A 22943-nucleotide genomic window follows, 5' to 3' on the forward strand; every position below is an offset into this window, starting at 1 on the left:
GTCGATTTCTATTGGGCAACTAATTGCATTCTTCAGCAATTTTGCGACGGACGCGTCAGCCCAGAAGTGATTTTGACGTTTTGCACCAATCGTAGTTCTTGAAAGCGATCTTCGTTTCGTTTCCGTTAAAAAAATCGTATCTTAAATTTACTATCATAATGTATTATAATATTTAATCATAAAATTTTGTACAAAAAACGATGACAAAGATTTACTAGACAAATTGATTTATAAATAAACTATGAATGTTTCAATACAACACTGTATCTAATTGCAATACAACCTTTGATGGTCCGCTGCAAATGTAACTCGTACTTAAGAGTGATGTCGGCGTATCGCAGACCTCTTGAAGGACTGTTTTTCACAACTAGTTTTTATCATGTCTTCAATTTGAAATTTGTCCTCCACAGCGTAATTGAACATTTGAAAGTCAGCCAATTCGCCATTTAAATATCGTCCGTCGAAATCGAAGCTCCCAATACACGCCTTGTATCCCCAGTTAACATCAAGTTCCCCGGATGCCGAAGAATGGCCTCTTTCAATGCCATTAACGTAAACCTGCCATTTTGAAATGAAAGAAATTTCAATGGATGTAAATGAAGTGGAGTACCTGCCATTGAAAACAGTTTTACAGCTGTGGGTGTATTGAGTAAGGTCCATTCCTGAAAATTATTTCACAAAATCAGACAATACACATACTATTGAAAGGAACAGAGTTAGCAAAACTTCTCAGCTATTGGAATACCTTGTTTCTCTGTAAAATATTCTAAAAAAGGTAAGTGATTGAGTGAAGGAAGAGGAAAAAAGAAATAAGCCTCAATCATTTGTCTCTAACAATTGTCTCTAACACCCAATTTCCCGATGAAGTCATGCTAAAGATGAAAGAAGTTCTTAAGTTTAATAATTCTAGAATTGGCAAAACTAAAAAACTTTTCTTGTGAGGGACAAAGAAGGCAAAAGCTAGTCCGGCAATGCAAAGTTTAACAATTAATATGTGAAACGAGCAATAAGTGCCTGATTCAAAGACGATTGACTGCAGATTGGCTCAAACTACATTCCAAATACCTAAGGCCAACAAATGATGCTTTCGTTAAGTTGACCTGTTGAGGATAGCATGAAATAAAGGGCATATGACTCAAAATCTAAGAGAAAGAGAAAGAAAATGCTGTTTAGATCATGTTTCGTTGAATATAACTTTGAAAATGACAGTATATCTTCTAAAACAGTTTGTTCATATAACTTTTTATTCTCAAGATACTGTAAGTTTATGTAATGTACGCTTTACACAACTTGTGACGTCCTATTGCACAGTGAAAATTTGAAAGAGCAGCTACTTTTTGCTGACATGTTACTTCAACCGAGCAGAGTTTCCTTCATTGTGAAGAAATAATGGTAAAAAAATCGCTTGATCACGGAAGTAGAAAGGAAACTAATGTATGTTTGAAACTTTGCATCGACGCATTATGCAAAATGACGCCAAAAGTTGGGTAAATCGGACATCACAAAAACTTCAATATCTTGAGAATGAAAAGAAATACGCATAAACTGTTTTAGAAACTGCACTGTCCTTTTCAAAGTTCTGCTGAATGAAAATATAATTTCTATAGTAAAACTTTCGAGTCATATCTTCTTTAAGCTATGCAACAGCTGTCTGTATAATCGGTTATCGATCGTTCCCAGAGAAATGTAAAACTAAAGAGAGAACTTATAAGAAGGTCCAACTCCTTGTCAAGACAAAACAGAATTGCAAAAAGGTTTCTCAGTAATAACCATCCTAGCGACCTTCACCACACGCGAGACTAAAATATATGATCCAAATCGACCATAACATGATGATTTGTATCTGCAAACACTGTCTTGATCACTAAGTTTCTTACTATGTTTCTTCTTACCTTAGCCATAAATGAGGCAGAGTTGTACGTTCCCATCACGTGATACCAGGTGCCAGGCTGTATAATGGGCTCGGAGGTAATCACTTGGAATATCGGTTGATCTTCGTGATTGCGATGAAACCATCGGATCTTGCCGTCGTCGACCTCGAAATGATACCCGCCTATAAAGATAATACAGCTTGTTTAGCTCATGTGTTACGGAAGTATTGATTTTCCTTTTCGTAACAATTATGTAACCACAAGATTGTAAAAAGCAATGTAAAGAAAAATCGGAAACTTTAGTCGAATCAAGCTAGCAACATTCATTGTAGCCTTCTGTTCTACAAATTGATGTCAATGAGGAAGTCAGTCTTCACGTTTGGTCATGCTGCTTAAATTTCAGAACTTTATCGTTCTTTGGGAAAAATCTATTGTATTTACAATTAGTGAATATCGAAGCCCATGCGAACAAAACAGACTGGCTACGTCACTATTTGATCAAAACACCACATAAAAAGAATCCCCCCCCGACGACGAATATTTTTTAAAGTCTAAGTAGATGAATCCGAGATAATTGAACAAAGTTCTAACTAGACATTAGTAATTAGCTAATTGTCACGAGGTCACTCATGCTTTAAAAAAGGAGAGTACCGTCTCTCCTTTTTTAAGTCGAAAATACCAAATTTGAAAATAATCATTAAAAGTATTCAACAAACATTCGTTGGTAACGGACATCGTTTAAAGCAGTTTGAAGATTGTCCAGATTGTCGTATTAAAACAGGGAAATCGAAATTGGGCTTTAAAGGACTGACTAGGTTTCATTCATTTAGCACTTTTAATAATTTATCTAGTGGGAAATTTCTTTTCGTGTCGTGTTTATACAACACTTTGTTACCTCGAATTTCCCCAGATTCAGTGGTCTTTGCAGTACTAAATATCGAATGCCAGCCGACGATATCAAACAATCGCAAACGTGCTGCTACGGTTATCGCTTCCTTCGGTTTATTTTCCAGACGAAGGTCTTCCAATAAGATGTCACCACGCGGGCTCAGTACGGCCTTAAACCCGCACACTTCGCTCGCCTGTTGTATTGTGGCACCATTCTCTAAATATGCGTTGTTGCCGTTGCCTGACACGTCCCGAATGACTTCTTGTGTGGCATCTTTGAAGTCGAAATGCAAAACTAGAAAAACGAAATACGATTGTTTAAAAATATACGTCATAATTTAACTGAAATCCTAAATATCAATAATAAAGCAAAGGAAATTTTACAATCAGGTGCCACCCGTAATCCTTTGTAGCCCCGTAACCGCTTGTAGCCCCCCGTGACCATTGTAGCCGACGTAACCCCCCCTGTAGCTCTTTCTAGCTACCAGGTAAGAAAGATTACACATAGTACTAACAGTACGAAGTGGCGAGTTCAAATCTCGTCCAAGTCACATGTTTTTCATGTGCATATTAAAAACCGTGTTAGGATTAATATATTATGTACTAATAGTGAGAAAGCAAAGTTACCAGGACAACTTGAAATCAAACAAGGTACAGTTTGAACTTCTTTTCCGGACGGGGGGCATGCAACGCGACCTGTGCAAACTCTTGAACGACTCTGGAAACCACCGCCGCATGACGTACTGCACGCACTGTAGGTCGACCAATTACTAGTGACATCTAAAGTAAATCATGTTGAATTGATGAAATGAAGGCAACAGCCGGTGAAGTATGAGAAATTGAGCAATGGTTCGTTGTAAATATTTTGTCATTTCTGTATATTTGTGTTTTTCTTGGCAGGCAGCCGTAAAAATTTGCAGTTGGCCTTGCGCAATATAAAGTTGTAGTGCAAACTGGCAGCGTCAATTCATTGTTTTTATTCATTCAAACCAAATTGGTCAAAATTTAAGGTCGGTAAAAAGTAAAACATGTCATAGTGGAAACTAAATTTCCATACTAACACAAGTTCTCTGACCACAGTTTGTCGTTATTTTCAGGCACTTGCAGGTAGCGAGGCTACCCCAACATCTCACAATCATGTATTCTTTGGAAAAAGAAGTCGAAATTTAGCCCAGCAATGGCAAGTTCAACACTTAATACGTGGAACAAGTAATAAGTTCCAAATCTACAGGTTATTGATGGCAAATTGGTTGAAGATTAATTCCACAAAGCTAAGGCTTTCTTTAAGTTGACCTATTGCAGATGACATGCATTAAACTATGCAACAGCTGTCTCAATAAGCGGGTATCCACTATTTCCAATCGTGCATTTTGTCAATTATTCAGAGCATTTTGATTGCTCCGGACCAATGTCAAAAGTAAATGGTTTTTCTGTACGAGATCTACTTACCATTACATGGAGCATTATAACAAAGCTGAACGTCTTCCTGGAAATTATCCGGACAACGATGTGGGATTTTGCATCGTCGAATTCTTCTCTTATATCCCTGACCACAGGTGGTGGAACACGGAGCAAAACTCGACCAGTCGTAGGTCAATGAAGTATAATCGTTGGATGGTATGGCGTTAGTTGCTTGAAAATCATTATATGCAGACGGGTAACTGAAAGCCGACGGTTGAAATGTATCAGGGGGGTGCACACTCTCGTCGTATGTTGGCGAAAGAGCAGGGTTTGTAGCTTGCATGGTTCCGTCACCAAGATTGGGTATTGGATCTTGGGATACTTGATTCAATAAATCATCATAAGCAATGTCGTGAGCCACTGGCTTTGATGAAAACGTCGAGTCCTGCATCGACTCGTCCGAGAAAGTTGGCGCTAAACATAATTTATGGAAAAAATCAACAAATTCGAAGTGAAAGATTGCTAAGTCATCATTCCTACTCTTTTGACATTTTCACGCGTTGGTGTACGTCAGGGAAAGGCAACTTTAAAACAAATGGTTTGTTTTTCATAAGACAAAAATATTGGAAAACAATTCGTCCACGATTTGTGCTTTTGACAATTCTAGCTATCTAAAGAATTATTGGATACATTGTGTCACGTGAGTGTAATCATTTATAGCTATCTAAAAACTCATTAGATACATTGTGTCACGTGAGGGTAAAATAACTGCTCATTTTACTTAGTTATACAATTCACACAATTACATTCTGGACGCTATAATCTTCATTTGTCCAATTTAAAAATATGAAATCATTATGCGCCCCCCTCCCCCCTCCCCTCCAGAGATTCATCAATATTGTGACATTAGATTTGCAAGGCAGAAAGCGAATTCTCAGTATAAATAAATATATCACATAAGAAGTTAGAAAACATACATACTATAACATATAAAACTATAACATATATAGAGTGCCAATGAAAATTTTGCAAGTTAAATTATGTTTGCAATGACCAGAACTTATGAAATGACAGTGTACTTTCTAAAACAGTTAATGCATATCTGTTGTTATTCTCGTGATATCGACGTTTTTGTTGTTTCCAATTTATCCAACTTGCGACGCCATATTGCATAATGAGTTCCCACAATGTTTCAAATACTCTTCAGTTTCCTTGCAACTTTAGGTTCATACTAGTAGGCAACATTTTTTACCATTAACCATGTCACATTGAAGTCTGTCCTTGTGAAGTAAAGTATCGGTGAATATACCTAACAATTCTAGTCATTATGCAATGTGACGTCATAAGTTAGACAAATCGGACAAAGCAAGAACCTCAATATCCCAAGAATTAAGAGTGATACGCATAAACTGGTTTAGAATTTCCATTGTCATTTTATAGTGCGTTGGGTAATGTATATTTTGTAACTGATCATTCTGTAATCAGTATATTTGTACATCCGTATAATTAGTATATATGTTTTCTAACTTCCTGCCTGTGTGTAATACATTTCAATCTGATGATGTCTTAAGTTAAAGACGAAACGTCATAGTTAATAAAATTATTCATCCATGACCATATTGAAAGTTATATGTTGGGCAACTATACTTATACTAAGAATTCCCAACTGAGAGTTGAAATACTCAACCAAAAATTGAACACAATGACATTTTTCTGTTAAATATCGCCATTGAAATTTAACTTTCGGGAAACAAGGTGTAACAACAATCACAGCTAATGGTTTCGTAACTAGGTATATTTGAGCAGTGGTAAAAGGCTTTGTACCTGGCAGTTTTGTAGGTTCAACATAACCGATACTTTCTGGAGAGGCAACAGTCGCAGGAGGAACCCATTCGAGAAGCGATGCTTCAGGTGTATCATACGATACTGTTGTGGGTGGTGGTGGAGGTGGTGGAGGTGGTGGTGGTGGAGGTGGTGATTGAGAGGAATCAATTGCAGGAGGAACCGATTCGAGGAGCGATGTTTCGGGTGTATCATACGATATTGTTGTGGGTGGTGGTGGTGGTGGTGGTGGTGGAGGTGGTGGTGGTGGAGGTAGTGGTGGTGGAGGTGGTGATTGAGGGAATCAATGCAGGAGGAACCGATTCGAGGCGATGTTTCGGGTGTATCATACGATATTGTGTGGGTGGTGGTGGGGGGTGGTGGAGGTGGTGGTGATGGTGGTGGTGGTGGTGGTGGTGGAGGTGGTGATTGGAGCAGGAGGAACCGATTCGAGGAGCGATGTTTTGGGTGTATCATACGATATTGTTGTGGGTGGTGGTGGTAGTGGTGATGGTGGTGGTGGTGGTGGTAGTAGTGGTGGAGAGGAAACTGTCGCAGGAGGTCGATGTCAGGTGCATCATGGATGGTGTGGTGGTGGTGGTGGTGATGGTGGTGGGTGGAGATGGTGGTGGTGGTGTGTGGTGATGGCGTGGTCAGGGTGGTGGTGGATGGTGGTGGTGGTGGTGGAGGTGGATGGTGGTGGTGATGGTGTGGGTGGTGGTGGTGGAGGTGATGGTGGAGGTGGTGGAGGAGGTGGTGGTGGAGGAGGTGGTGGAGGAGGTGGTGGAGGTGGTGATGGTGGTTGTGGAACAGTAGGTGGTGGTGGTGGTGGGGATGTTGGTGGAGGAGGTGGTGGTGGTGGAAGTAGTGGTGGTGGAGGTAATGGTGGTGGTGGAGGTAATGGCGGAGGGTTTGGTGTGGGAAGAATAGTTGGGGGAAAATGTGATGGCTGATCTTTTTGATTGCCACTCAACTCCAAACGGGTTGCTTTTGCTGGAGATTTGGAAAATGACAGAGAATCTATGAGTAAAACAGAAGTTATGAAGGTATTGCATGTGAAAATATGAATTGCATGAAAGAAAGTATTCAATAATAATACCAAATATATTGAAAATCATCAAAAGACATGTCAGTTAAGATGTAAAAAAAACGCAAAAACTACAACACCTTTATCACTCAAAAGATTTGAAGTTTCGGAGACATCTAGTCGCGTTGCATTGTGTTGTTGAGTTTCATTTGATGTTTTCATCAACTTCATCATTTGATTCTGGTTGGAGCTATTTGAAATTTCCAAAATTCCAGCATCGTTTCCAGTTTCCTGCACTTTCGTCTGCATGATCGCCCTAACCTTGCAGAGATGCCTGGGTACGTCGGCCTTCAGGCAAAGCTCCTTAATTCCGGAGATCGTCGTGTTTACACTGGCGATGAGTGTTGAATTTTTTAACCAATTTTTGCTAGTTGCTTTGTCCCTCATAAAGTGGAATTCCATAGTGTTGTTTAACTCAACGATGACCGGCAGGGGGGTTCCACCTAAGTTGCTTATTTCCTTCTGGGGGAGGGGCTTCAGAACGCGAAGTGGTGACGTCTTATTTGCACAGCAAGGAGCGAGAGTTTTTTTCAATACATTGTCTCCATTCGGCTCCACTGTCTCTAAGAAATACGAGAGAGTTAAGGATATTAGTTAGAAATGCAAAAAAATGTAACGATTAAATTTTGGAAGTTCAAAACAAAACATCAACGAGGCAACAGCAACAACAACATCTAAGACCGCAAAATCTAGTATCTCAACGACAAGATGCTTTCAAAGAAAACATGGCGCGCCAAGAAAGCTCAGCTTACGAAGGCTCCTAATACTTTTATTATTCTCAATCAAAACACCGTGAATATTTATAAAGAGATCGGTGAATTGCCAAGCAATGACCGCTATGCTTTCAACGATTGATTTAATGAGTTTTCAACCATTGTTCCAAAGAAGAGGCACTTATCAGTTTTCCTGTCACACGTGTCGACGTGGCTGCTATCATCGAATGATTCAATCCGTTTGCGATCAGTCAAGATTCAGTCTCTTCCAAAAAGGACGTAAGTCCTGTGAAAAAATGTTTCGTGACGGAGAAATAGACGCACTTAAATTACATCTCACCGTTAGTAGAACATCCGTATAACTCCATACGCATGCAAATCTGAATCGCGTTCCAGGAGAGTGGATGAACTCTGACGAACCTCGCGACGATCTGGCTGTCGAGTACTCTCACAATTTCTGTGGATTTATCATCAGCACCGAGAAACATTGCCTTGAAAAAGGAGAAATAAAAAAATCTTTCTAACACGATGACCTGGTCAGTTACCAGGCTGCATAAAATATTTTATTTTCCTGGACCAAAAAGCCAACGAAAGTATTTTCTGAAAGAGAACGCCTCGTGGGAATTTTCACCTATCCAATACGAATGAAATTTTGCAACACTCAATGCTATTAAATGCAGTAAATGAAGAAATGACATGAATAAGAGCTGCTAAGGTAAGATGTCCCACTATCCTCTGACTTTTTGAGCGCCGAGACTGCACTGTCAGGAAGTTTGCCTGTGTATACCTTCATGAGCTTATTCTTCCTTTCTATTTTTCCTTTCTTCATCTGCCCATTTTTATTCTTTGAGAACTCTAAGTTTTACTACTTTTAACCGAATATTTATTGAAACTCAAGATTTTTCAGATATCAATGGTCCCGCGGTCCACTATGCAGCCCTGATTCAGTAATTTGCTTGACTTAATAACTACTTGTTTAATGAAAGAAATAAAAGATGTTTTCTCTAGTTCTACCGCTGGGTTTCTTAAGCCTATGCAAACACAGTAAACATCTTTTATTTCTTAAATAATTCCAACAGAAAACGCTCACTTCAAATGAAACCGCAAAAGCGTTACCTTCTCTTGCGGAAATCTTTTTCTTATATACGGCATCCATGAAATTCCATCAAGACTAAACGTCACTCTGAAACTCGTCACCCAGTTTTCTTCAAACACTTGTCCTTGGATGCCAATACCTGTGAACGGTAATAACTAAATACGTGAAAACTTTTCAGTCTGAATAGGATATATTTCCATTTCAAAAAAACTAAAAAGTTGTAGTGTTAGTACGATTTTATTCCTAGGAAATTCACTTTTAGCCTTAGCATTAGGAACAGCCATAAAATTAGCAACAAATCTGAAGTTAAATATAATAATAATTCTTATATAATTGTTACCAACGCTATCTGGCTTAAAGCAGATAGATATCCGGAGTCTTTGGCATTGATACATGACGTAAAATTTTAGATGGAAACGTGTGTTACAGACAGCACCCACTGGCTTCATTTGTTACTCGCATGCCTTAGCGGAATTGCACGTGACACCACTTGGCTTTCATTTCATGTTCACAAATAACTGAGAAGACACGGATTACTGACTTTGTCGCGTCGTGTTTCAGTTATTCCAGTTTGTTGCAAGCAACAAGCATGCGCAGTACGTTGCTTAGTATGCGAGCTTTAAGTTTTGGGTTTGAACTATGATTAGACTTTACATCAGATTTAGAATTAGGATAACGGTTAGAGTTAAGATCAGAGACAGAGTGATTATGGTTAGATTTAAGATTAAAGTTAGAGTTAGGATTAAGACTGTAATTGGGATCAGAGTTAAAGTTAAAGTTAAAACGACATCACTCATGATCTAGTGGTCACACAGATCTATTGTCTCTTACCCTTGACGATCATGTCTTGACCCAAGTCCGCTTGCAAAAACTGCGCAGCATCCGTTTTTCTTGCACACCAACAGCCATGCGTGGAGGTTTTGCTGATAGTGCCAGGCTTTAAAACACGACCGTAATACGGTCGCATTGTATCATCCATACTGCTTGATGCGATCATGGCGTTGTCTCGTATGAAGCCGCTCGCAACACCAAGAGCCTTAAAACACACTGTAACAACACAAAAATATAAGGAAAAAGTTCGATATGCTGGACAAGGCATGAAAAACCACTCGTAAATTTGGTAAATCTTCCCTAGTTTCATTGCCGATTCATTTTTAATGAAAACATCGAATGATTCGACAAGAGAAAAATAGACCAGGCTATAAACTATTGCACGGTAAACATTTATCACAGGCATTTTTTCAGCTTGATTGTGTCACTAATTTTGATAGCGTCTTTCATTTTCGACTGTCAAATGCGAGCGACATAAAAACTCAAACTTTTCGATCAAACATAATCAACTCATTTCGGAGAATTGTATGAATATATAGCAGATTTTACACAGTGAAAATGATTAAAGACAATTTTGCTACAAGCTGAAAACCATCACTTCGATTTCAAATAGCCTCCCCCCTCAACAAAACACCTGTTCTGCCTATCACCTACCAGGACATGCAGCTTTTGAACAAGGTACTCTGTCGAAAACATGGTCAGTGCTTGTGGGACATAAGATACCGCTGGCACAAAGACGTTTCCTTTTCTTTGTACCGTGTCCGCAGTCAACACTGCATGTTCCATAGCTCACGAGTCGTTGGATTTCACGATTCGTGTCGCTTCGCTGTTTTCCTTCGGTGTTCACAGAGTTGTGCAGAAGCCCTGTAAACAGCAGTTAATTAAGATGAAGCTTATCACGATGTCAGTTCACTATTTCGAGTAAATTCCACGGCAAGAGTGGAGCACGGTGCTTGTCAATTTATGAGAAAAAAATGATTAAATATACGCAGAGCAAAGCCTTCATTTATGGATGAACATGAAAAAAACATAATGTAAGGCACATCAAGGGCGTGGAGGCAGGGGGAGTTTTAGTAGTGAGGGAGGGGGGTTTTAGTAGTGAGGGACGGAGAGTTTAAGTAGGGAGGGAGGGAGAGTTTAAGTAGGGAGGGAGGAGTTTAAGTAGGGAGGGAGGGAGAAGTAGGGAGAGAGGAGAGTTTAAGTAAAGGGAGGGAGAGTTTAGTGAGGGAGAGTTTAAGTAGGGGAGGGTTTAAGTAGAGGGAGGAGTTTAAGTAGGTTATAGTCCCTGAAAAATTGAATCCCAACACCAGCTGTCTAAATATACGGATGGGATTGGTTGCCTGAGACATCAAAAATCAATCACTGTCGCCAACGACATTTTTGACTCCAGTAAAAGATGTGAGGAAACTGACAAACCCAAAAGAACAACAATAACCTTTTCTACCTCGTCTACAGCCGTAAACTTCAGCCCTCATGCAAATATGGTTGCCATACCACGATAGAGGATAGAACCGTATGTATCTCGCATCTACAGGCTCATCTAGCCACTGCACACGGACAGAATCTTTATCGTCGTTTCCTAAAAAGGCCTGGAAACAAGAATTGTGCTGTTTTAAGCTGACAACATGACAGAAAATACGACTGCAGAGCCACAGAATAAAAACAAACAATAGTCCCACTTCACTTGCAACCTGGTGCTGTATATTTAATTAGATTACTGGCTGCGAATTGCAACGCTCTTATTTGTCAGAAACTGCAATTTACTGGCTGCCACCATGCTAATCACATGCGTAACAAGTTATGCGCTATACAAAAAATTTCAACAGAGTGGGACTATTGATTGTTTCTATACTGTGGCAGAGCTTTCAACTTGGACTACAGATCAGATTCGAAGTGACGGTTACGAGTGCGTGGCGAAACGAAGTTACATACAAGACAAACGTGATGAGCACAAGCAGTTGTAATTTATTTTCACTTATCGTAGATCCGTCATGGCTTTTTTAGACATGTTTATCACATAAAACACTCATCACAAAATCAAGACGCTTACTTTTTCATTCCCTGATTCTTGAACGCATTGAAAGTCGTTTCCATCGTTGCTGTAGCAAAGACGGAAACTCGTTATAAAGTTATCAAACAATGACAGCCCTTGAACTGCAACCCCGGAGATACTCGTATGTTCACCGAACGCAACTTGAAGAAACGGGTCTTTGTCCTCGGACATTGCACACCAGGCGCTACGAGAAGGATCCCCGTGAAACGAAAGAAGATTTAGGCGTCCGTAGTACGGCTTGTGGAGACCGAACACCGAACTTGACGTAATCTGAGCATTGTCAATCTTCATGTTCTCCATCCCAAGAGGGAAATAACATTCTGGTAGAAGATGATAAAGATAAACATGTGGAAGTTGATCAAAGAGTGCTGGGAGCGAGCGAATAGGGACATTTTTAAGTTCATCAATGAGCTCATTATATGAAAATCAAATTTCGTGGTTTTCTATTATGAGACAAATCATCATCATAGGACAGCGGCATCAGTATTTCAAAAATCGACCACAGGGAGGAGGATGCTGGGAAACATCGACTTTCTATCATTGAGATTGACGTAAATCAAGAAAGGTAAAAAAAATATGGACAAGTGCATCACACCATTGAAAAACTGCACAAAGACAGTCCTCAAACAAACAGTGACGTAGCTAGCCCGTTTATTTAATAATGCTCTGCTCCCTCATTGTAAAAACAATACATTTCTAAAGAAATGAATAACGCTAAAGTTCTGAGCTTTACATAGCATGACAAACTTGCGGGGCAAGCTACGCTACTTCGCACAAACTACACCGACGCAATAAAATGAATTTTTCGACGTGTTGAGAAAAGATTTCTGAATGCAAATTCGAGCGATGTGATGATGCTACCTGTGAATGATGCAAAATTCTGCAAAACGAATGCAAACCTGACTTATCCAATGGACGTACCCTTTTCAAATAAACATTGATCCATCAGGCGACTCACTTCCTTTTCATTTAGCGCCGTATCAGCAAGAAAGAACTCGTCCATTCTACCATGCGATCCAGAATTGGCACCATTCCTCCCAATGCTTGCTCGCCCTTCCCAATCCTGTGACAGCAAGCCATTACCTTTGAGTAAACAATATTTATGTATGGTATTTAGTATGAAGATGTTATATACCAGATAAAATTTCCCTTCAACAAGAACAAATAAAAACTACCTCCTCCAATGGCGTCTTGTTTGCCGTTCACGAACAGAGCGCTTTGCTTCAATTGCGAGTCATACGTGCAAGCCACGTGATTCCAAATACGCGGGATCAAAGACTGGTGACTAGCGATATTGAACACCAATTTGCCGTCCTTGTTACGATGCAAGCAAATGATCTTCCCACTTTGAATTTTGAATCCATACTGTTCTGATTTAAACGTTGAACCTGCACCACCAACCGTACTAAACAGGTTCGCATTTCCACTTTTTTCGGGAATGTTTACCCAGGTTGCTATAGTGATTGCGAAAGTAGGTTTCCCCTTGAATGTGTTGCCGGACATGAGCAAAGCCCCGGCACCATTCATCTGTAGACCTTTGCCACAGGTTTCACTAAAACCAGGCGTGGAAGCTGGGGCGAGAAGCTTACCATCGTTTGTATTGCTCGAATCATCGTGAATGATACCATTTCTATCGTCTTCAAACCGAAAGTACGCGACAGCATGCGAGAGAACTACGAATGGAAAGAGTTATGAAATCATGAACACACCGTGAGTTTTGCTCATGTTTGCCACAAAATCTTTGGAGGAAAAACATAAATGACCAATGACATGTACTCTAGTCAAGATAAATTATAGTTTGTGCAATTGAACTTGTCACGATAAAACACGTTTCTTGGATTTTAATTTAGCTGGGGAATAGAAATTGAGCTTGTGATTAAAGAATACTAGCTTTAGGATCACTAATGAACTTGTGATGATAGAGTACTAGCTTTAGGATCACTTATGAGCTTGTGATGATAGAATACTAGTTCTGGGATCACTAATAAGCTTGGCATGTTGGAATCCTACCTTTGGAATCGCTAATGAACTTGTAAAAATAGAATACTAGCTCTAGGGCCTAGTTCAAATGTAGAACTTTACATGAGCAGACCGCATTTAAAACAAAAGATAATGAGGAAGGTCGTTCATTTTCTTTTGTCTTTAATGCGTTCGGTGCATGTAAAGTTCGGCGTTTGAAACAGGACCTAGATGATTATAAACTTTTCATGATAGAAAAATAATTACGTGATTACAAATGAAATTGTTATAGATAGATAAGTATAGATGGAAAACAAGACAGAAAACTGACTCTCAAAATGGTAATTAAAATTACTCTTTGCTAAGAGCTTTTGTTTTAGTTTAAAAAGGTTTTTGTTCTAAAGTAACATTGTTATAAGCTTATACAAGCTTCGCACGTACCTTGTTGTAACAGAGCATCGGGATCATTGTAACTTGATTTGACAGATCCGTTTCCTTTTTCATCAAAAACAATAATATACTTGTAGCAGACCACAAATAAAGATTACAGAATAAGTTCATCATAGAAATTCTATCACCAAATAATAATATTTGGCGAAGAAGCTAAGCAATCCAATGTACATAGTTTCATAGTCCAACAATCCATGTACCAAGTAGAGTAAGCGATCTAATCCGATTAATTAATTAGGTAAGCAATGCAATCCAACTTACTGGTTAGGAATGGAATCCAATCTAGTAACTGGTTAGATATGTAATTCAGTCTAAGTAACTGGTTAGATATGCAATCCAGTCCAACAAAGTGCATAGGTGTGCAATTGAATCCAGCTAACTGGTAGTTAAGGCATGCAATGCAATCGAAATCCAATGCAGACAATTATCTTATTTGCGAATGGGAGAGATATTTGCCCTCCAAATATCTCCAAATTGTGCTCATACTTCCACTCGCTAGAGAATTTTATACAACTCCACATAACTATTTGACTAAATATATGCCACTACCAAGCCAACATACCTGGCTCACACCCGTAAAATTCAAGCCTCAAACAGTTGGTGGAGCCATGCCTAGCTTGAGGAACCAAGCGAACATAACGCGACGTCACGGGGTTTTCTAGCCAATGAGTGACGATGCTGTTTCGATCCACATTACCAGAAAAATTCTGAGAAAATTCAACTGAAACTTGGCATATGACATGCTTGAACTTAACGTATTCAATGTCTTCCGAACAATGGTTGCCCAAATACTGATCTCTATATAACTTAACCTGGATATAGCTAGGATCTACGGAACTGTTATGAAAAACGTGGTAAGTTGTTGAAAAACTACCATTTTAAACGGTCGTAAATGTTTTAAAACACAAAATCTTATTAATTATTAAAAAACGAAAAAATTAAATTTCATAAAAGAGTTTTAAGAAAGTTGTTTATCATAATCTTTAATTCATTATTTTCAATGGCATTGCTGCATCGTTTATGGTTTTATCTTTACTCTAAAAATATAATAATTTGAATAGGATGCTACGTCCAGGTAATTCATATTGAGATCAGTAGACTGTAGACATAACCGATTGGCAAAAAACCTAGTACCTTTATCGATCCGTTCACCGTATATGGTTCGAACAACGTGTTGTTATTGCTGAATTTCAATACGTACAATGTAATCCAGTTGTCGAGTTGCGATGGACCTTGAGTTGATACACCTAGGAATGAAAGGGACTACTGCAGTTTAGCGGACACCTTGGACGCTGACCCAAACCCTACCCTATAATCCTAAGGAAAAACGAGCCTGCGCTCCCCATACAAACGCTTCGGGTGTCCGCTAAACTGCAGTCTAGCCAAATGAAAAACCTGGAAAAACCAGTCAGCCATTAAAACGGTTGATGTGCTAGCGACACAAATTTATTTACTGCCTTGAAAAAGACATTTTATAAACCGCAATGACTTTTTTAACGACCTAAATGTTCGCTTGCTTCATTCTCGAGCTATACGAGAATTGCAACCATTCCCCAAGGAGTCGAAAGACAAAGAGGTATTCGACATGTTGGTTGAAATTTGAATTGCAAACGAAAAAATCCTTTGTTGAATTCAACCAACATGGCGACCATCTAAACTAATAAACATTTTTGCCGGTCCATTATTTTCCCGTAATCGACCACGGTCAAAAACCCGTAATTTTACTGTCAAATGTGAACAAATTTCGTAATGCAAACAGAAAAAACGCAAAGTAAACGAAACAGAAAAACATTTACGAATGCGACTAGAAGGAAAAACACTTGGAAAACAGTTTAATTATTCAGACGATACAATTTGAAACGATTAATTTTTTATGGATGAAAACTAGAAAAATGAAAGCCAGCACGTAAAAACAGCAAGGACGGGAAAGAAAGGAAACTTAGTTTCAGGTCAAATAATACCATATAATAATTCTTTTAATAACCTCGCTTTCTCGGTCTTTACTGAGAAATATCGGACCTCTGTCTTTTTGTACAAACCTCGTACTACGGGCTCGGTCTGTACATAAAGACCTCGGTCCGTTATTTCTCCGTAAAGATCTCGCGCTCGGTTATTAAGGGCTTATTAAAACAATTGTGTACGTACAAACCTGTGACAAGATGAGGTTTCAAGAAATCCACTTCAATGAACTCTGTGTTATCAGAAAATGCCGAGCACCATCCGCCACGGGAGCCTGAGACGGTCTTATTAATCCTCGCATGAAACGGTTGTTCAGTTTCATCGGCGGAGGAGGAAGCAAACAGCTGTATGTTCTTGATTCGACCGTCTGATATACCGAGGGGCTGTCGACATAAGGCTGGACAATGAAAAGAATTCATATATTTTAATACAAACGTGATGAAAAGAAAGCAAGACCTTACGAAGGTGAGTCTTGTCCTGGATGAATGACAGACTCAATTAATTTGGGAGTTATGTTTGAATGCAAGGATTCAAAGTCACGTGACAGCAATGGAATTACTCAGAGCACACAAGGACGCAACTTTAGCACAACCGAATCATTTCAAACATGTAGACATTCTGAAAATCAGCAAGGCTTAACAACCACTCTAGATTGTTGAATAAAACAAATAATGATTTGAATATAAATAACAGGCTTTAGATAAAAAGTTCAAGTAATTCCTAATGAGTATACAAAATCAAGAACTATCGATAGACTTCACACGCACCGCTGTTTTGTTCGTCATTAGTGAAGGTCAAAATAGGAACTAGATTTATCTTCAATTTTCCTTCGCCTTCGTTGCTAGCTAGCCAGCGGTAGCATGGAAATTCATACGTTACGCCTTGCTGTGTTTTAACCGTTATCTACAAGGGATGAATCAGAAAAAACTTAAAGCCGGGCTAGCTAACTTTTTCTAAGTCAAGCATGTAAAAGTTATGGCCACGTTAGGGCTTGAGCAAACCTATGAATGCAAACAACAACAAAAAGACCAACTGCGAAGATTAAAAACACAAACCAATACCTTGTCGAGGAACCAAGCCGCTCCAAGCCAAGTGTTGTCGTGACCAACTGTCAACTTTTTCAGTCTTCCAAGATCAGCAGAATTCACAACAAAAACGTCTTTCCTGTGAATAAAAGGGGAATAAATGTCCTGTACTAAAGAGATAATCTCTCCTCTCAGGAGCAAAGAAAATCTCTTGGTTCATCTGCCGAACGCACAGATATGATACAAAATGAACGCATACGTTTCTTCAAATAACTAGGGAAAGGAAGAGATAGGAAGTTGGATATAATTGTTCGCATTGCGTGTAAAGGGGGTTGAGGAGTAGAATCTTGCTTACGTTAATATCAATGAACTGTTATGAAATTCTGACCTTGCCGCCATCTTTAAAGCCAAAATGGAAGTTGTTTTTTCAATAAAAAAACTTAGATATAAATCTGTCTACATGGCCTATAATACTAGTACAGTTCCAGTTTGTATTACAGTTCAGTGGCTTCATACTCACTGTCCTCGTTCAAAGTCGTTCCTTCCTTTGTGCTCCAAAATCTCTTTTCCAGAGTTGCCATTATCGCCAAACAAGATTACAAAAACATTAGAGTCAGTGCCAGCACCAAACCGATTACCCGTGAAAGTGGAGATTTCATATTTGTATTCTGTGGAAGCAAATCACACAAAAACGAATTTTGGCATGACCAAAGAGCAGCGTAGAAGCTCATTAAGACTTATGATACATCACAGCCAACTACCGTAAATACAAATGGAAAAGTCTGAACTACATAAGGATCTTATCCTGATTGTAAGTACGGATGGGGCTCTTGTGTCAAATGCTACGGGTGTAAGAAGTAGTTCATGCAAACATCAAAACATGATTATTTATATGCATTAATAATCGCTGTGCGGCATTTTTCAACCACTCCATTTATAGCAGTGATAATATGGTTAACTGAAAGACGCACAACCCTAACCCTAAACATTACAGGGACTGTATCAACTTATAGACTGGTGTAAGTCGTTACCTTAACATACAGGCCGTAAGGATTGTTACGCATTTGGGAGAATGAAAAATACGGCTTTAAGCAACTCTCTAAAAAGTCTATAAAAACACTTTCGATAAAAATGCACCTACCATGAGTGCATTGCAAAGTAAACAAAATCAAGATAATTGACCATTGTCTTATCATATCGATGTCCTTCGTGTCTAGAGCAAAGAAAACAGAAAGCAGATATGAAAATTACGACTTTGTGAGCAAATGTTAGATTGTGAGCGTTATAGAACACGTGGACAAGTGAAGAAACTCGTAACGTAGATTAATCACAACTTTATCAGTTCATGACATTGTGAGCAAATGTTAGATTGTGAGCGTTATAGAACACGTGGACAAATGAAGAAACTCGTAACGTAGATTAATCACAACTTTATCAGTTCATGACATTGTGAGCAAATGTTAGATTGTGAGCGTTATAGAACACGTGGACAAGTGAAGAAACTCATAACGTAGATTAATCACAACTTTATCAGTTGAATTTTTCCACTGTTCTTCTAAACTTTAAGCCATGTTGTAACATTCAAGTTTAGCAAGGACTCGTAATGCTTTATATAGTTCGTATGCGGATTACGTTTGCTTCGAATGATTTACCCTTGAATTCCTGAAGTCATCTCTTGTAAAAATTTGCCTCGACTTATTCATTCCTCGTCAAACATCCATGTAATTACGTAGAGTTATCAACATCTTCTCGAACCGTTTGACAAACAAAATCCATCACTCTTAGCATTCACATTGAAGGGCTGTAATTTTGACCGACTATATATATTGAAAATAATATTGTTTTGAATATTGACTTATCACTTAATTTTTTTTTGAATAGTGAAACGACCTGCAAGTCAAGTTTGACCGCTGGCACCAGTTAAAGAAGGAAAGACCTTTGTCACTGCAACTGTTAACATAAAGAGCGATGGTGTTGAAACTTGTGAATAATTAATGATATGGCGAAACTCTATTTAACAACAAAAATGGATGATGAAGCTACTGATTTTATAGAAATAGAAAAGCAAGCAAAAAGAGCCACGCGTTCATGTATTTCTAAATTCCCTTAAGTGTTATTAAGGTAAATATCTGCGTGCGGCGTGCACATGTAGTCCACCTTAAGATATTTATACACGTTCGGGCATAACTGGACCCCCTTTTGTAATAACAAGCCGTCTTTAACGGCAATGCTGCATTCGTTTTCACCGTCGCACAAATTCTGTACTTTCTTCAACACGTTGTCTTCTTCACCTCGGCAATAAGCTTCGTAAGGTAGAACTGGGTGATGACATATTTTCGTATCATCGCGTCCGTAAAATGAGTCGGTTATCACAAGTTTATGAGATCTTTTTTTACACTTTATTGTAAGCTGTTTACTCTCGCAACCGTACGTCGTTTCCTGGTGAAAAGACGATTAAGTTTCAGGGTTTTGGCCTTTTAAATGATGAGAAAAATGGAAGCTCAAGGAATCAAAACTTTTCCTTTCCTGAGATGTATACACACACAGTGGCGTAGCCAGCTCTCAAATTTGTTCCTGCTATGTTAATTTTTTTGTGTTCACTCACTGTAAAAACAAAAGATTTCAAAAGAAATGAATACTGAAATTTACATAGCAGGACCAAAACTTGCGAGCTGGCTACGCCACTGTACACACACACAAAGAAATCAAGGGCAAAAATTTCAAATGTTCGTGTTTCCTTTATACGAATCCATGTCATTTAACTATCAAAGATTAAAACACAAAAGCCAGTACATTTGGTGCTATCAAATATCAACCTAATATTTCTCGTGCTATTGGGTAAGCAATCGGCCCAATACAAACAAAACTCATGGCCGAAACGCTTTCGGCAAGCAAGCAGTGATACAGGCAATGTTTCTAATAAAATTGAGGATTGACGGTACTCAAGAATTGCTGTTTCCATTACACTATGATTATAAGTAAGACCATGGTAGTGAGGTTACTCAGAGATTAAATGTGCTCGAAAGCCTTGGGAGGTTGGACATTTTACTAACAAAACAAGACTTTCGAGTACATTTAAACACTAAATAACCTCATTACAATGGTTTTCCTTGTAATTAAACACAAAATATTATTTTTGTATTACGAGCACGGTAAATTGCCATTCGATTGCAGCTATCTTATAGAAAGAAATGATCTATTGCAAACATTACGTCGTATTGTAGGTAATTCATCAGCATCCAAACAGAACAGAGCTACGACTTTTTATTAGCTCACATCCAAAATATGCATGCTTTTTTCGTATACATGAGAAATTTTGAATGAGATTTTTCGCAAAAGCATGGTATGACAAATTACAGAGACCTGAATGAAATAATTTCACAATCGTGATGTTTTCACATGTGGCAATTCAAGTCAAAATATTCCCCGCATCAAGACCCCGAGTTTTAACCAGATATTTACATAAAAAATGATCGTCTTACTTCGTGTCGTGAAAATCGAAATCAAGCATGATCGACGGTACATATACGCTGAGATGTAGATCGTCCAGGTTTTTGCTGTTGACTGACGTCTGGTTAGACATCATTTGACTCTGAAGATTACTAAGCCCTTAATAACTGAGCGCGAGGTCATTACAGAGTAATAACAGACCGAGCCCGTAGTACGAGGTTTGTACAAAAAGACAGAGGTCCGATATTTCTCAGTAAAGACCGAGAAAGCGAGGTTATTAAAAGAATTACTATATGGCATTATTTGACCTGAAACGAAGCCTGCTTTCTTTCTCGTCCTTGCTGTTTTTACGGGTTGATTTTCACTTTTCTAGTTTTCGTCCATAAAAAATAAATCGTTTCAAATTGCATCATCTGGATAGTTAAACTGTTTTCCAAGTGTTTTTCCTTTGAATCACATTCGTAAATGTTTTTCTGTTTCGTTTATTTTGCGTTTTGCTGTTGGCATTACGAAGTTTGTTTACATTTGACAGTAAAATTACGCGTTTTTGGACCGTGGTCGATTTTGGGAAAATAATGGACAAGCAAAAATGTTTCTGAGCCAATCAAAGCGCGCCATTTTGCCAGAAGTGACGCTTGCAATATAATAATACAGCTAAAGATGTCGAAACGTCAGTCAACACCAACAGGATTCCACCAACCTAGACGATCAACATCTACAAAGATGCAGAAATAACGGGCTTTAGAAATTCACTCTATTCACGGGCACATACTACATACCGTCGGTTCGTGAGAGGGATGAGAAAGTTTTGATCTTCGTCCATAGGTCTGCAACCCATACTCCGGACCATTCGCAGGTAGGTCGTCAAAGTGAGGCAAAGAGCGAGGCGCGTTGTAACAACAGCTCTGAGTGCATGCTGGGGAACATATGGGATTGCAGAGTCCGGGGCAGAACATTTCAACTTGCGGGGGAGCGGGCGGAGCAATAGGATCTAGAAATCCCGCAATATCTGAAAGCGATAAATACATATTGACAAAAACGGTCAACGTGTGCATGCAAGAATATGATTGCGTCAAGATTATCGAGCACCTATACGATAATAGCAGGATTTTACACGAATAGATCGCTTCAAGGCGAGGCTGTTAAAGAGAAAATGTGTTTGCTACCGTTTAAGGTATCTTCTAACGATTTTATTAAAGGGGAAGAGAACAAACTCCCCGGAAACGATTAAAGAATCATTCCTCGACGTACAGCAATTACAAATTAAGTACATAAATTCCTCATATTGCGTCATTCGGAAGTCGCGGTAAGTCCTATGATACAAGTTTACATGATTCAAAATTACAACGACCATGACGTTACAAAATAGAGACAAGCGATTCAACATGAATGTCGATATAACATAAAACAATCTTCATAAAGTATTTGCTGTTATGTCTCACTTAATTTAAACATGTTATCGTAAAAAATATAGATTACCAACCTCTAGGAACGTAAGCAAAATTCACAAACGTTCGTTCGAAGAGCAGAAATAGAGCGAGAAGAACTTTTCCTGACATTTTGATAACGAAAACGCAGATGCTAAACATAAAGACGTCTCTTTCAACATGTAAACACATCCGCAAAGAGCATAACAAAAGTATGAAGAAAATACATGCTCTTCAGGAATATACAACCATTTTCACACTCATTTCTATAAAACTACAGCCACCCGCTTAATACCCGTCCACACAAAACGTAGCTACGAGATTTATTGAGTTTCTATCGTAGCATATAAAAGCATTTATCATCCTAAGTGCTAAACCCCTCCCTCCCCCCCAAAAAAATATTAGAGCTGAATTATAATCAAAAGAAATAGACAATGTCCATCAGCACAAGTTATGATCTGTTGCAGTCGCAACTTTTTCCTATACATTTTCCTGTTCAACGAAGTTAAAACAAATCTGATAAGTAAGAAGCGAATCTTCAACCTGCTTTTTGGAATTCTTCGATGAAAAAACCCTCTCTTGAGTCAATTTTAGTCAGTCCTTTCGTGAAACGTCTCCATCAATTGCTTTCCATCTTCGCCCAAACATCAGAAAGTGTTCACATAATTTTGATGTCATAGCTCCGCACTCCGGTTCTCGCACTGATCTAAAAAAATACATGAAGAGACAGGTCATAAACTGTCAGTCTAGTTATACCGGGTTTTTCCAGTAGAGAAGCCAACCAGCAAGTTTTGGTCATATATGAATATTCATTCCCACCCCAATTAGTGTTCTAGTTCAGCGCTTGCCTGCTGCGTATAAAATTCAATCATTATTAGCGTTCGTTTTCAAAGAAATTATGTTTTCCCAGGA

The 22943-nt window shown here is 38.7% G+C and overlaps 2 protein-coding genes across 2 annotated transcripts; both read right to left on the reverse strand.

Moving 5' to 3' along the window:
- Positions 1-146: 146 nt before the first annotated feature.
- Positions 147-22737, reverse strand: LOC124439398. Its single transcript, XM_046989621.1, has 28 exons — positions 22575-22737; positions 22088-22185; positions 21384-21613; positions 18807-19593; positions 18296-18367; positions 17675-17822; positions 17191-17293; positions 16897-17032; positions 16320-16526; positions 15305-15417; positions 14733-14877; positions 14162-14215; positions 12937-13434; positions 12683-12844; positions 11759-12081; positions 11153-11297; positions 10363-10572; positions 9709-9924; positions 8898-9016; positions 8122-8272; positions 7149-7631; positions 6631-7001; positions 5985-6276; positions 4209-4634; positions 3387-3539; positions 2767-3054; positions 1893-2053; positions 147-558 (listed from the first exon to the last, which is right to left on the reverse strand). Exons 5-28 carry the CDS (start codon positions 18348-18350, stop codon positions 316-318), a joined length of 5202 nt encoding a protein of 1733 aa, XP_046845577.1. The 5' UTR covers positions 18351-18367; positions 18807-19593; positions 21384-21613; positions 22088-22185; positions 22575-22737; the 3' UTR covers positions 147-315.
- On the reverse strand, positions 19261-22163 carry LOC124439399. The gene is made up of 3 exons (XM_046989623.1): positions 22088-22163; positions 21384-21613; positions 19261-19593 (listed from the first exon to the last, which is right to left on the reverse strand). The coding sequence occupies exons 1-3, from the start codon at positions 22161-22163 to the stop codon at positions 19261-19263; spliced, it is 639 nt and encodes a 212-aa protein (XP_046845579.1).
- Positions 22738-22943: the final 206 nt, after the last annotated feature.

Source organism: Xenia sp. Carnegie-2017, unplaced genomic scaffold, assembly GCF_021976095.1.
Source record: "Xenia sp. Carnegie-2017 unplaced genomic scaffold, XeniaSp_v1 HiC_scaffold_19, whole genome shotgun sequence".
NCBI lineage: Eukaryota > Metazoa > Cnidaria > Anthozoa > Malacalcyonacea > Xeniidae > Xenia > Xenia sp. Carnegie-2017.

Excerpts from the sequence above, each read along its gene's own strand:
- LOC124439398 (XM_046989621.1), bottom strand. The coding sequence starts at position 18,350 with ATGATAAGACAATGGTCAATTATCTTGATTTTGTTTACTTTGCAATGC. Across the intron at positions 14,878-15,304 it reads CGGTGAACGGATCGATAAAG|AATTTTTCTGGTAATGTGGA; the intron begins GTACTAGGTTTT and ends GAATTTTCTCAG. Across the intron at positions 12,082-12,682 it reads TCAATGTTTATTTGAAAAGG|AATGTTATTTCCCTCTTGGG; the intron begins GTACGTCCATTG and ends ATCTTCTACCAG.
- LOC124439399 (XM_046989623.1), bottom strand. The coding sequence starts at position 22,163 with ATGTCAGGAAAAGTTCTTCTCGCTCTATTTCTGCTCTTCGAACGAACG. Across the intron at positions 21,614-22,087 it reads TTTTGCTTACGTTCCTAGAG|ATATTGCGGGATTTCTAGAT; the intron begins GTTGGTAATCTA and ends TATCGCTTTCAG. Across the intron at positions 19,594-21,383 it reads ATCCCTCTCACGAACCGACG|GAAACGACGTACGGTTGCGA; the intron begins GTATGTAGTATG and ends TCTTTTCACCAG.